The 14,717-nt window shown below is 35.7% G+C and overlaps 1 protein-coding gene across 9 annotated transcripts in view; it reads right to left on the bottom strand.

Moving 5' to 3' along the window:
• Window positions 1–14,717, bottom strand: part of DOP1A (DOP1 leucine zipper like protein A) — a 61,312-nt gene that overhangs the window by 11,602 nt on the left and 34,993 nt on the right. For all 9 annotated transcript variants that reach the window (XM_027644758.1, XM_027644753.1, XM_027644754.1 and 6 more), the window contains 15 exons: window positions 14,249–14,401; window positions 11,904–12,004; window positions 10,364–10,623; window positions 7,685–9,692; window positions 7,468–7,579; window positions 6,375–6,557; window positions 5,190–5,315; window positions 4,729–4,863; window positions 4,143–4,198; window positions 3,534–3,638; window positions 2,784–2,850; window positions 1,859–2,003; window positions 1,533–1,612; window positions 864–973; window positions 551–700 (listed from right to left, as the gene is read on the bottom strand). In XM_027644758.1, the coding sequence (XP_027500559.1) occupies window positions 551–700; window positions 864–973; window positions 1,533–1,612; window positions 1,859–2,003; window positions 2,784–2,850; window positions 3,534–3,638; window positions 4,143–4,198; window positions 4,729–4,863; window positions 5,190–5,315; window positions 6,375–6,557; window positions 7,468–7,579; window positions 7,685–9,692; window positions 10,364–10,623; window positions 11,904–12,004; window positions 14,249–14,401 (3,791 nt within the window). The remainder of the gene's footprint in view (window positions 1–550; window positions 701–863; window positions 974–1,532; window positions 1,613–1,858; window positions 2,004–2,783; window positions 2,851–3,533; window positions 3,639–4,142; window positions 4,199–4,728; window positions 4,864–5,189; window positions 5,316–6,374; window positions 6,558–7,467; window positions 7,580–7,684; window positions 9,693–10,363; window positions 10,624–11,903; window positions 12,005–14,248; window positions 14,402–14,717) is intronic.

The raw sequence follows: 14,717 nt of genomic DNA, 5'->3' as shown, positions 1-14,717 counted from the left end.
AAGAGGGACTTTTTACAAGGGCAGAGTGATAGGACAAGGGGGAATGTCTCTAAACTGAAAGAGGGCATATTCAGATTAGATATTGGGAATAAATTTTTTATTATAAGGGTGGTGAGGCACTGGAACAGGATGCCCAGAGAAGCTGTGGATGCCCCATCCCTGCAAGTGTTCAGAGCCAGGTTGGATGGGGCTCTGAGCAACCTGGTCTAGTGGAAGGTGTCCCTGCCCATGGCAGAAGGGTTGGAACAAGATGATATCTAAGGTCTCTTCTAATACAAACCATTCTATGATTCTACAAAATGCTAACCACTTTTTCCTCATTGAAAAAAAATAAATTAAATTTTAAGATTTTTATTTTTTAAAATATATTTGTGTATAAAAATATACCTTATGTAAGCAAGTTTCACATTTCATGCAGTAATCTAAACCACAGAATATCTTTCTTTATTTCTCTCAACAGATATCTGTTGAGAAACTTTGGTCCACATGTTAATGGTATACGTAAAATTTGTAAAGGCCATTGATATAAGCAGTAAAAAGAGAGTCTTACTGGTTAACACATGAAGCATCCATCTGGAAGAAACTGGAATCCATGAAGAGGTCAAATGCTTCCTTTTTCCATGCTCTCCTTGTGTACTGATACCCGCTAAGACTGCTTAATAACTGGACACAGGCTCGATAGCTGGATGCGTTGTGAGCGCTAAACAAACAAAAAAGTCAACATAAACCAATTTTGAATTGCTGCTTTATAGAAAGTTTGATAGGCATCTAATCCTTACCACACTTGTTTCAACTTAAGTGTCACCCTCCAAATGTCAACTGACTGTAGAGATCTATGTCAATTCAACAAACCGTAAATGTACCTGTGATTACGGAGGTAGGGCACAACATAGTGCATAATATTTACGAGCAAAGGAATAACCCTCTCTTTTTCATCACTGTAGAAAACCATATCCAAAAGATGAGCCAAAACCTATAAAAGGAGAGGAAGATATGTTACCATGCATTCTCAAATTGCTTTTTATCTACTATTCAGCATTTTTTTGTGTAATGTTCTTGACCGAACATTATGATAGAAGTTATAAAATTTCAGGTACTATACAAAATCCAGAGTATAAAGATCCCATAATTTTTAAAATAAATTAAGGTAAAAGCATAGAAGCATAAGCTCTTGGTCAAAGCATTCCACAGAATAAGCTACAAACAAAGAAAAAAACTCAAAGACTGACTGTGATTATCAACAGTAACAAAGATACACCATTTAAATAAGATTTAACATAGGAAGTTTGCCATCAACAAAGTTTCCTACACTACACATCTGAAAGGCCACGCTTTATGCTTCATCCACCTCAACAAATCTGTATAGCTAGGTTATTAATGAAGTTTTATAAATTTTTACATAACAGGATGCAAAATCCATGCATATCAGTGTTTCCCATCAAATCGCCTTCCTCAAGCTTCTGGTCCAAAGCTTTTCACAATATAGAAGTTTATTTTAAGACAGCATTAATTACATCCAAGGAGACATTTACCTCAGAAAGTAAGGTCAATGCGTGGACACTATAAACAGATGGAGTTATGTTTGAAGTTTCCATTGCTGGAGACAACATATCTAAATGAAGATAATAATAAAAATGTCCAAAGTTAGTTTTCTTAAGCTATTATTTACTTTACAGCACATTTTAAAAACATATACTTTGAAGATGAACAAACTTCTCATATTCACCGTTTAAGATACTAATGCTGGAACAATACTACAGCATTTTTAATGTATTCAAATATGGCAAAGCTGTCCTCTTTGTTGATTTTGGCCTGATAATTAACGTTTTGTTTGAAATAAAGATGAAAGTGGAACTACCTTCAACATCTGATTCCAAGTTGTTTCCATCAACCATAATCTTGGGGGAAGGCTTAACCTCTAAGTTTCGTCTTAGCCAAGTAGTCTGTTCCAAGGAAGAACCAGCAATCGCCCCAATGGCATCCACTATCTTGTGTGTTACATCCTGGTAGGGAAAAAACCCAAGCATTTTAAGAACTTTGTGCAGAAGGGCTTTATTTGTTGTCCTGACACGTAGAAAATCTATATAACCAAATACAGAATTGCCTTCAAATCACTTCTGTTCTATGTTATCAGTGAATAATAACTCCACAGAAAATGAGAACTTTTTCAACAGATTATAAATATTAGAAGAAGATAGCAAAGAGTTATTTCAGATTAGAGAACCAAAAAATTCTAGCACATTCAAGCACCTAGTTCCAATCCTCTGCCATGGACATGCATGGACCCATTTCTCTAGACCAGGTTGCTCAGAACTCTGTCCAACCTGGCTTTAAACACTTCCAGGGAGAGGACATCCACAACTTCTCTGGGTAACCTGTTCTAGTGCCTCATCACCCTCACAGCATAGAATTTTTTTCCAATATCTAATCTAAACCTACTCTCTCTCTGTTTTAAGCCATTCCCCCTTGTCCTGTCACTACATGCTCTTTACAAGAGTCCCACTCCATCTTTCTTGTAGGCTCACTTCAGATACTGAAAGGCTGCAATTAGGTACCAAAGCCTCCTCATTTCCAGGCTGACAAATACAATCCTCTCAGCTCTTCCTCATAAGAGAGGTGCTCCATCCCTCTAATCAACTTGGTGCCCTGCTCTGGACTTGCTCCAAGAGGTCAATATCCTTCCTGTGCTGGGATGTCGATGGTCTTTAAGGTTCCTTCCAACCTCAACCATTCTATGATTCATTGTTCAGTATTTTCAAAAGAAAATACAACAAATTTCTTACCTGGAGATCTCTTTGATCTTTCTTATTCTCCAGACTTGGGTTTTTCATGATGAACTCATTAAGAACACTGAAAAAATACATAAATGAATATAGATTTTCTTCTCATAATACATTATTCATTAATTTTAAGGGTTAGGACAAATCTGAAGACATTTATTTGCACAGTACTATTTATTTACTAAGCCTTCAGTGATTGCTACTTATCAATATTCAAGAAAGCATGCTTTCAAGTTCCTTAAGTTAATTTTGATCATATCATAAGAGTTTACCAAGAACATATTTTACTCGACTATATATGAAAGTCTCTTTGGAGACAGTTTACTTGGGAAGATAAATTTAAAATATTCAAGAAAATGGTCCCTGAAGCTTTATAAAGAAAATCATATTCAAAATTATATTTCTAACACTCTAGAAACTGTTTTCATGCTGAGAATTTTCACATACCTAAGAAATAGTCATTGTAGTTATTTTCTAAGAAAAGTCAGAAACTTATGTCTGCTGCTTAAAGAGCCTGAATCACTCAAATAATCAGTAAGGTAAGATCATGGCTTATATTATAATATAAAATTTAATTTATATAACTATTCCTCAGAGAAGAAACTGATTTGATAGGACCCCAAACAGAACTCATGCAATTACTCTACCAGTCAAAAGTAAGTGACAGAGATTTGAAAACACTAACACTTCAGTATGATTTCATACGCTAACATTTCAGCTTATTTGGAGACTGCAAAGATCAAGAGCACTTACCCAAGTATGAGAAACTGTCCCGGAGCTGGAAGACCAACCTGTATGGAATCTTTTAATAGAAGCAGCAGTGCTGCCCAGCTGTCTACTAAGCTGGTCACTGGAATCCTAAGAGAGAGAGCAGTCAATGAAAACAACATCGTCTCCCTCAGGTACTCCCCTATTGGCTTTCTTCCTCACAATTGTCCTGTCAGATATCATGAATCAACATTCTTACAGATTCTTTGATTTTTCATGTAATACTAGGTAGCTACATCAAGTCATTTAGAAACAGAGGAAGGCAGAAGAGCAGCATATTCAAAATACATGCTTTTCACTCCAAGGCTGAAGTGCTACCAATGAGTTACAGCCCAATTAAGATCAGCTTTCTTTGGGCAGGGGACACATTACCTGCAGGATTTTTAGCTGGGGGAAGAAAGGTGATGCAGAACTAGGAAATTCACAAAATAAATCACCTATTTTTTATGACACCTACAGTTCAAAACCATTCTTCCTTCACTGTTTATATTACAAAGGCTATTTCTCATCATAGAAATTACAAGAAGATGCAAAATATTCAAATTTTCCATCTGCTTCTTGATGGCAGTAATAAAATTTAACTTCATTTCTTACCTTTGAGTATACGCATAGAAAAACTGCAACATGCAGACTTCCAATGAAAGATGTTTCTAGAAAAAGATATGAAACTTGTGTCATCCGGAAGAAAAAAAGAGACTTTTTTTGCCAGGGCAAAATTGACTATGATCTAATTTCTGAGTGTCTGAATAGGCAGCTTATTTCATTAGGGTATTACCAAATGACCATTTAGACATCTTTCTATAAAGTTATTCTTCTCTTTTTTTAATTCCCTCTTTTCCCCACTTCTTTTTCCCCACCTGAAAAAAATGAACCTGATGCTAGGGAATGCACCTGTTTCCCTAATGTAAGCAGCATATCCCCACAAAAGAAGGACTTGTACAGTGTTTTGTGCTACGTTTACTACAATCCTGCAGTAAGCAGGATTCTGGAGTCGTTCAGCAAATAGCAATGACTTAAGATGGTATGACTTCCCTCCAAAAGTTCTTCCAACTATTAGATACTGTGAAAATTTTTGCAGTTTGCTGCTCAGCTTTGTGAATGAAGTACCTGTATTATCAATGTTCTAGGCTTCATTAAGAGAACGTTAAACAAATCAACAGCATCTCTACAGTTTTCATACCTTGTCCTTTGCTATGGCTGGAGGCTGCTTCAAAACTTCTTTCACAGTTTGTATAACAGTCTCTGTTCTCATAACACTGATAGAGCGAACCAGCTCGACCAGTAGAAGTTGTTCTTCACCTGCTGTAGGTATAACCTGAAAGAATCAAATGTATGTCACAGATTATCATCACAGACAATGGATATGTCAAAATTAAGGCAGCTGGCCTCATGAGATTGAAATGACAATAATTTACAGTCCATCTAGAGACTTGGTATCCCTTACTCTTCTCCTGGAGAATTTAGGAGGATTATCCCATTCTAAAATGGTAGCTCCCTGACAGTACAGTTGCTAATCAGAAATGTAAATGTCCATATTTCATTGTATTTTTTCCACTGCAATGTCTGCATTTTTTCCTCCTGCTTCTAAATCACTTAAAGCTATTACCACTATTTGAAGTAACCACTGTAGTATAAACATACCTTTGTCCTAGAAGTATTTTTGTTTTGCCTCCTTTCATTCCATACAAATGCAATGGCAGCCATGAAGTGAACACCGTGATTCATTGAAATCGGACCCAAAAGTTCCAGGATCTGTTGCCTCAAATTCTAAAGCGTGAAAGCAGATCACATACTCCTTTAGATAAGCATCTCAGCATTATGTTTAAAACAACTAGCTACAAACCCATATTTGGATGGCAACTATCACTAACTTTTATAAAAATGGAATACTACACCAGATAAGCTGAATTCAAACTGGACTTTTTCATATACAGGACATGTTGAACAATCTTTTGAATAATAAAAATTTGGGTAAATTAAAGGAAAGCTGGGATGTACAGAAAACTTGCCATGTTTAACCAGAGTAGAAACATTTATCTTTTTTTTCATAGAAAATAGATAGCATTATAGACCATCAAGAATTATATCCCCATCCTTTCAGTGCATAGGAAACGCTATAGGCAGCACAAATATGACCATGGATGCTGTCTGTGAAAAAACATGGAGTCTTATTCCTTCAATCTGAATGACAAATGTTGAAAAGGATGTAGCAGCAGCATCACAAACAATATCTGAGAACATTCAAATTAACTGAGGAAATCTTATTTTAAAACATCTCAAATTAAATTATGTTTTCCTATTTAATACCATGAAATATAAGTTTGAGCTGATAAGAAGGTGAAACAGCATTCTCAGTATTATTTGACTCCTTCTCAGGTTCTCTTTTTTATGATCACTAGCTCACTATCTGCTACAACATTTCCCCATACAGTGACATTATTGTATGGAAAGTGAATGAGTAAAGGAACTAGTTCACAAGTGTTCTTATATAGTACTTGATGTTTTAAGAGGAGAGTTCTCTTTTGTCCAGATTTGACATTACTACTGCATATCTTTTGAGGCGTAAAATGGTGGCTTAGACCTTTTCAGGATGGATTTCATTTTGTTTGCAGGAAACAAAGAGATGAGACATTAATTGCCTTGAACCAATACACTCAAGTTTAAAAGCAGATTCAACATCCATTTATAAAAGCCTTGTTTGTGGAGTGAGTGAGTAGATGAGGACAAAGGTATTAAAACAAATTGAGAGTTAAGGGAATGGAATTGAAACTATTTTCACAGAGTATTAATGAACAACTTAAATTATATTATCCCTGATATTCTGACCTTTGTTGACCCAAGATTAATAGTGGTAATGGATGCAGCAGCAGCAGCAGTAGTTTTCTCCGAAGAATCTGCAAGGTGCAGAATGCTCCATAGCAAAGTCACAGAAGACATGATCATATGCAAGATAGATAGTATCCCATTGCGTGCTTCAATCAAGTGCTTCTGATCTACATTAACCAAAAGCTAGTAGATTTTCAGGGGAGAGAAGAGGAGTATTAAATATCCACATAAACAGCATAATTAAAAGAGTGTAAACTGAGACTCAACTGACATGGAAGCTTTAAACCTTAGCTCTTTTTCAAAACAGTTTGTCAATAATTCTTATAGTGCTTACAAGTTTTGATTCTGTTAAAATAACAATTAAAGAATCTTTTGACTCAGTTGTGCAATATCAAATGTATTCTGAACATCTGAGGCCTCATGTCTATAGCAATCAGTTTTGTATCACCTGCCTGTTCCTTTGCAAAACAATTATTTCAGAATTTTAAGTGTAACAAATATTCTAGGTAAAATTACTTACACAAGCAAAAGACACTTTTAGTCATTCTTAAATTAATGGAAGGGAAAGGGGTATAAGAACAGGAAAAAAAGTGTAAAAACAAGACTAAAGAGAGAAAAGGGCAAAAGCTTCTTACAGAATCTGGGCCAAATTCTTAACTGAGATTAGTCTCAGAATATCAGATCTAAAAATATTGCTTGACTGGAAAGACAAATTGTGAATGTACAGAAGGAGCAGAAAGATAATTTTGACATATTGCAAGATAAACACAGAAAGTAATATGATAAGCATCAGTCTGGGAAGCTCCACAAAATAACAGCAGTTTTAAAAAGTGGCATTTTAGAGGTCTGAAAGTGAAGGAGTTCACTCTAGTTATTTCAGGGTAACAAAAGAAAAACCAAAAAAACAAAACAACAAAAAAAGTAAACAAATCTTAAAAGTACAACTCATAGAAAATTTTTTCTCTGTTTGAGATGTGAATATCATCAATAAAAACCAAATTTATAGCTAAATTAACATATTTGGTATTTTTCCCACTCAGATTTAATTTGACATGCACTGCATAGGAAACTCTCAGACACCTGATAAGTTTACCTGATGATACTGCGTAGATGGATCCAGGAGGCAGTAATGAATTATTGTTGTGATCCCTTCTAGTAAAGTAAGAACCATATCTGGGGGAGTGACTGATGCCATCCAGAGAGGCCTAAAAGAAGAGATTAATTTTTTTAACGTGGGTTAATCTGATGATAAAGTAACTCCACCCAATCAAATGTACTTAAAACGGTTATAGAACTCTACATACACATACCTATTATCAGATAATCCAGTTTCATATTTATACTGCTGAATTAAATTATCCAAGTTCCTGCAGAGCTGAAGGGTCACTGAAACAACCACCCTTTGAAGAACTTTTCCCATGTAAGGCAACGTAGAAGTGATAAGGCCAATCCACTGGGGATGCATTTTACAGGCACAGTGCTGGTGTAAAGCTCGTATCACTGCACAGAGAAACATGCCTTGGCAGGTTATTGGCTGGGAATGTAAATACTGAAGAGAAGTCATTGGCTGCTGGGGACCGATGTGCTCCAAGTCTGTTATGACAAAGTCAAACCCCGTTTCATTTTCTTCAGGCACAGTCATTACTCTGTGTTCCAGAACAATCAGCCGCTGAAGTACTTTTAAAAGCTGTGACTGCAGAGTACTGCCATTGTCAAATTCATCTTCAGAAAAATTTATAAGGCTGTCTTCAGAGAAACCTTCTTCTACAGCCACTATGTTTTTTCCAGCTATCTTTTCACTGTGCCATTTCTGTGCACTGAAGATAGAAGACAGTAGACAATGCAGGATCACTTTCTGGACCTTGCACTTGGACAACATGTCTGAAATAAAACTAGGAAAGCCTTTGGCAGAGCTTTCTATCACTTTTGCCAACTCAGCAAAAAGAAGTGTCAGAATTTCTATACTCATCATTTGCATATTGCGGTTTCCTATTAGATCTTGTGAGGTGACTTTCACATGAGTTGGGTAGTGGCTCCGCATGTAGTATAAACACAAGGAGATAAGAATTTCTATGTACATAGAGCTCCGAAAGTTATGGTTAGAATCAACTGGGATGTGACTGTAGAAATCCTTGCCCATAACAGATATCCGATGCCTGGCTAGAAGATTCTGGAGCAATGAAAGCTGAGGAGTGTATGCGTTGTTGACACTGGTAGTGGAGATGGCACTTACAAAAGCTGAAGGATTTGTTTTCAGAATTGCTTTAATTGCAGAAAAAGCATACAATGTCCTTGAAGAGTCATACAGCTGGAGATAAAGCAGCACATGTTGATACAGTGGATGGATATTGAAGTTAGGAGATTTTCGCATTCCTGGGGACCCCACATCACTTTCTATTTCTGAAATTTCTCCCTCTCCACAACTGTACCAATTTTCTAAATCAAGACCATCACTAAAAAAGACATTTGTTTGCTTAAGCTTTTCTGTTTGTGATTTCTTCTTCTCTTCATCTTTCTTTTTGGCTATTTTCACCTTAGGTTTTGCACCTGGTTGCTTACCAGCCTCTTTAACGATCGTTTCTTTTTCCGACATTTTTTCTGGTAGCTTTCCTTTAAAGCTGAACTGAATACTACTGTGGCTTCGCTTTCTGGACTTTGATTCAGTGGAAGAAAGAGTGAGATCAGAGAAAGATTGCTGGCTTTCTGCAATACAAGGTGAAGAGTTATTTCTTGAAATTTCATCTCCTAAGCTCTCAAGTCCAGTCTCAGTTGAGGCTGATAGCAACTGTGAGCTGTCATTACTAAGCAAACTACTCTGACTACTTTCAATATTTTGATCATCATTTTTTGCCATCTCTACAGAGTTATCCAAAGGACTGAATTTAGATGAAGTATCCTCAGAGTGTATACTATCTTTAACTAGTTCAACTTCTTCTCCGAGACCACTTACAACTTTGCATATAAGATCTGTAACCACTTGTTGCACAATTTCATCAGGTGAGTCTTCTTTCAGAGTCTGAGAGCTATCTTGAGCACTCAGGCTTTCCGTTTCCACTTCATAACTGATGTTGTCTCCAGTAGATGACTGAGAACAGCCTGAGTCAGAACTCTGCAGTATTTCAACTTGATGGTCAGGAAGATCAAAATCAGACACAACCATTGGTATGGTCTCACTGCTGGTACTTAACAAGGAAAGCCTGTCACTCAGAGGGTTGACAGTGAGGCTGAAGTTCTCCATTTCATCCATAGCAAGTTGTTTTTCATTGCCTTCTTTAGGTATAATAAGTTGTCCTTGGTTTACAGGCACATGGGAAAATGCTTAAAGAACACAAAAAATGTATAAACATAAGATTTTGTACTTCAGAATAACAATTTAGAAATAAAATTTAGATTTTAAACTCTTACTAAGACTTCAAATTACAAAGACATGGTAAATAGTGTCTTTCCATTTCACAGCAGAAAAAAAAGTTAATATGCAAACAACATATTCACATAAACAAAGTAAGATTATTTTAGCAGCACACCTCAGCAAAACAACATAATTCTCCCATGAAATATTATGCAGTCTTATCTGCTTTTGTTTTCATAAAAAAAGAATTGGTGGTATGCTACTAAAATTGCACAATATGCGCAAACACCTTCAAACCTTTATGGTATGTTTTCAGCCAGCCCCAAGTCACTGGTTATAAAAGCATTTCATTTCTTGGTTAAGTTTCAAGCCATATTCCTAATTTCTACCAAGGCTCAGTAAAACATAGGAAAATACTCTGCATTATAACACTTGCATACCATCTTAATTTGAGAACAATAAAACTTCCAAGACACTTGAAATAGAAAAAAACCCACACAAATGCACACATAAGCAGTAGCTATTGCAGCACCTGGTTTTTTAAGTTACCCTCAAAAATTTCTGCTGTTTTTAATGTCGCACATAAACAACAGTCAAAGAAATTATTAAGGAACTTCCTCCAGCCTTCTTGCGTACATACCATCAGCACAGCTAAACTTCTGCATGAACTGCTTTTCATTTTCTTCTTCGGGGTGATTAGGAGATTTAGTCCAGTAACATTCAGCCTGTACTCGCTGAACAGAAACCCGCTGAGTTTTCGGATGGAGAAGGAGTAGGAGCAAAGGTTCAAGAACCCTTGCAATATCATGTCTTTGAAGCACTTGATTTAACCAGGCTTGTCCCACTGACCATGTAGAACCATCCAAGCTATTGAGACTATCCAGCATGATAAACAAAGACCTAGAACAGAAAGATGAACGAATCTAGTAGAAATTCTACACTGCTTACAGAGTAATCCCACTTTAATCTGATACATGACAAATTTTAACATGCCAGTACATACTCCAGTGTCTTCTCCATATAAACCAGTATTTTCTTTAGAATCCAAACTTTGCAACCTGAAGCTTTATATTTTAGTCTAGTCGAATGAAGAAATGGCCAGGAAGAGCTAGTAATAAGGTCAGTTAAGATATTTGCTCTAATAGTAGCAGTTGTATAGTCAGTTCAAATATGTGTAAGGCTTCTAGCATAACAAGCTTTTGTCGCCTTCTGAGTGCTACCACCATTAAAAAATATATAACTTCAAAAGCCAATTCACAAGGATACATGCAAAAGAAAAGATAACTTATTCAAAGATTTTATCCTCAAGAACAGAGAGGAGAAATATACTTGACAATTCAGCAGTTCCTCCTGTCATTATTTTCTTTTTTAATAGTTCTAGCCTTTAGAATCCTTTCCAGACTTCGGGAAAAATAATACATATATTGGACTCTGAATTTTACCTACTGTTTTACATCCTCCAGTAGTACATATTCATAAATTTTTAGCTGTACACATAGAATTTATCACTGCTTATGCAATGAGTGATGGTATCAAGCCAAGGAAAGAACAACCTTTTTACTCTACTTCCTACAGCTAAGTATATAAATAAACACTTTTCCACAACACTTGTGCTAGCTAAGGAAGACAAAACTAGTTCAGAGTCTGGATCACTTAGTCTTTTTTAAAAAGGTAGTCTGATACCAGAACACAAAAAAGAAATTCTCTGCTGCTTGCTATAAACGACCTCTTACACAAAACACACAGAATAAATTAAGGAAAAGAACTTTCATATTTTAGCACTTGCTTGCAATTTTGTTCTTAGGTTTTCTTAGTTTTACTGTTACTTTCCATTTCATATAATTAAATTCTGGGTTGGTTTCTCTCTCCTGCTTTTGTTTTTATCAAAACATAGCAAGAACTCAGATACTAGGTTCAATATACACCACTTTGATTTTAAACATTGATAGAGTGACCATTCTTTTCCCATTCTTTATAGCTTCCAGAAAACTTTACAGCTAACATAAGCATCATTGTGAAAACAATTTTGCCTAACACAAATTCATTTCTTGTCCTTCTTCCTTGCTCTCACATTTACACCGTAGTTCTCCAACCTCTAAACACACTGTGCTGCCAGTATAACGTAGTTAAAGATTTTGAAGTAAATTTATTTCAATTGAATCATCCTTGCAATCACCAACCTGTCAAAGGTGCGGCCAAAGGAAGAAGATTTGTTAATATGAAGGTCTCTGGTGAGATGCCATAGCACTGCAAACTTAGCATGAGCTTCCATTCTTACTTTCTGTGGACCAAATAATAAGTTAGATCTATCAGAATGTAAGAATTCCTGATAAGAACTGGAAAAATAAAGAGTCATACAGTAGCTTAAAAGATATAATGAAATTATTAAAATTAACTTTTTTGACTACACATTCAAATACTATTTTCTAATCTTAAAACCAGTAATAGCCAACAACTGGTCTCTGTGAGCAATTTAGTACCATGAAAAGATTCTCCCCCATCATGATCTTAAATGACTTAGTTTCAAAGTCTAGCTTGAAAAACGTTTTAGAAATTTTAAAAGTGTGGTAGCTTGAACAATACTTGTTTTACTTCAACAAATTACACAACTCTGTTTTCAGTGAGGTTATCTTGGCACTAAAAGAGATCATGAAGAAATATGCAAGCTTTTCAATGTGAAAACTCAAGCAAAAAGAGACAGAAAAGGCAGAGAAAGAAGAAAAAATATTAGCTATAGCATCCGGAATGATGGGATTAAACACAGTACACATGGCAATCAGGGAATGAAAATAAGTTGGCTAGAAAGAGACAAGAATTTTCTAGCTAGATATGTTGTAGACAAGAGTTCTTCAAATTCAGCTCTGGAACTCTGAATTTTATTTGGACAAATAGGACATGCTTACTGCCCAAAGGACTTCTAATAACTAGTAATAATACATAGAATATTCATAAAATTATAGAATATCCTGAGTTGGAAGGGACCCACATGGATCATCAAAGTCCAATTCCTTATATTTAACGGTAAAAATGGTCCAAAGTAACAACTGTTATGTCTATATCTTTACTGGGGCTGATCAAGGCAAAGAGGTATTCCAGCAAGGCTGCAAACAACAGTAAATGTCATGCTGTGATTTGAATACATGGATACAATAGACAAGGAAGCTACTAAGCAGTTGTAGGGGTGAACAAAGCACAGCAATCAGGACAATTACACTGAATAAAACATCAAAATTACTTTCAAGTACAATAAGGGCTTAAACTAAATTACTAGACGATAAGCAGAGACAAAAGGACAAAGATTTTCACTTGTTTGTTCTTAAAATATATTGTTATAGGGAATGAGCAGTAGGGGTTTAACCAAAATGAGACAAAATTAAAAACTGTTAAAACTACTGTGACAGTTTGGAATACTTCCAGACTTCATTTACATCAATACAACTTCAGAAGCTTTACAACAGCTAATAAAACTAGTATCTGCCATAATAATGAAAACTTTAAGTAAAAGCTATGAAAATTACAGAAAGGACACAAAACAAATCACATTAGACAAAAACTAAAAACAAACAAAGTAAAACCACCACCCTACACCAGAAACAAAAACCAAGAGAGACAGTAGCATTCTAGAAAGTAAAGCAAACATCACTTGTGTTTAGAAAAATATGCTTCTCACAGGTAAATAACCCACAATACTGCTGCAAATATATACAGTTACACAAAACAATACACTAACATCTGCTGAATAGAGTGAAAATACCAATTCTCAAACACATACAGATGACTCCATGTGAGCCCTTCCAATCCATGCTGGGAAGATGTAAGAAATTACTGTTTTCACAGGAAGGTTGGCAGAAATGAGCGAATGCCACATCCACGGTCACAGCAGTTCACAGACCTGCCTAATAAGTGAAACTAAAAATCACCACCAATTTTAACAATACAGCAAGCTGTGAACAGCAGTGACTGACAGAGTGGCTCACATGCACTTTTGCTGACCTGGTAACTCTGGTAGAAAGGCAAAAAGGTAACTGCTTCTGAAGTCACACAACCTTGTGTTGCTACAGTGTGTAACCATTCATTCTGTTGGGGCTGTGAAAACAACTCATCGATCTAAAATTTAAAGCACTACAAAGGCCTAAACTCAAATGTCAAATTGATAGTCTCTATGTGAAATAAATTTCTAGGTGAGGAAAAAAAATTAAAGTATCTGTCATAACAAGAAGAACTCTTACTAACAACAGCAAAAGCTAAGCACGTGCTTTATATATTGGGAAGCATAGCATAACTTTTGATAAGATATGAAGTCTCCTACATAAGTCTATTGCTGAATGCTGAAAAATTTCCTTTGTCTAGCATGAAACTAGAGGCTCATCACAGAGCTAAAATAACATTTGAAAATATGCAAGGCAACATTTTTTCAATTTTGAAGTTATTTATACCCCCCTCTCAAGGGACAAGTCCTTTTTCTACATATATTTTTGTAGTTATATACTTAACTGGTTTTTTAGTAAATATATGAACAACTTGCCTTGTCTCTGTGAGTCAGCTGCTGACTAATAACATCTTCACAAATGCTAGAAGATGGAACGAGGTTGTGCAGCTGGTAGAAGAGCTCCACACTCTTCTGATGATGCTGAGGAGTTCCATCACCCAACTGGTCCCAAAGAGTTAAAGCTATATGCTTTGTACATGAAAAGTTGCAAGAGACACAAGTGAATGACTATCATGTCTTGTTTTACTCTAGACTACATTGATCTCTATGCAATGACAGGAAACTACATTTGAGGACACTCTGTGACCAAGAGGCAATCTGTAAAATGGTTCCTTTTGTATGAACAGAAGAAACTGTTTTAAACAATGCAATTACTTGCTACACAAAAATTTCCTGTTAAGAGTCAGAACTCTTATGTATCTCTAGAAATAAATTTTCATTGAAATATAGTTAACTACATAATATACTCTGCTGCTGATTATCTTCTGTAAATGATCTCTTACAT

This window comes from Corapipo altera, unplaced genomic scaffold (assembly GCF_003945725.1).
Source record: "Corapipo altera isolate COAL_440 unplaced genomic scaffold, ASM394572v1 2, whole genome shotgun sequence".
Taxonomy (NCBI): domain Eukaryota; kingdom Metazoa; phylum Chordata; class Aves; order Passeriformes; family Pipridae; genus Corapipo; species Corapipo altera.
The sequence above is the reverse complement of the archived record's forward strand: the minus strand, read 5'-3'. Positions and strand labels throughout refer to the sequence as shown.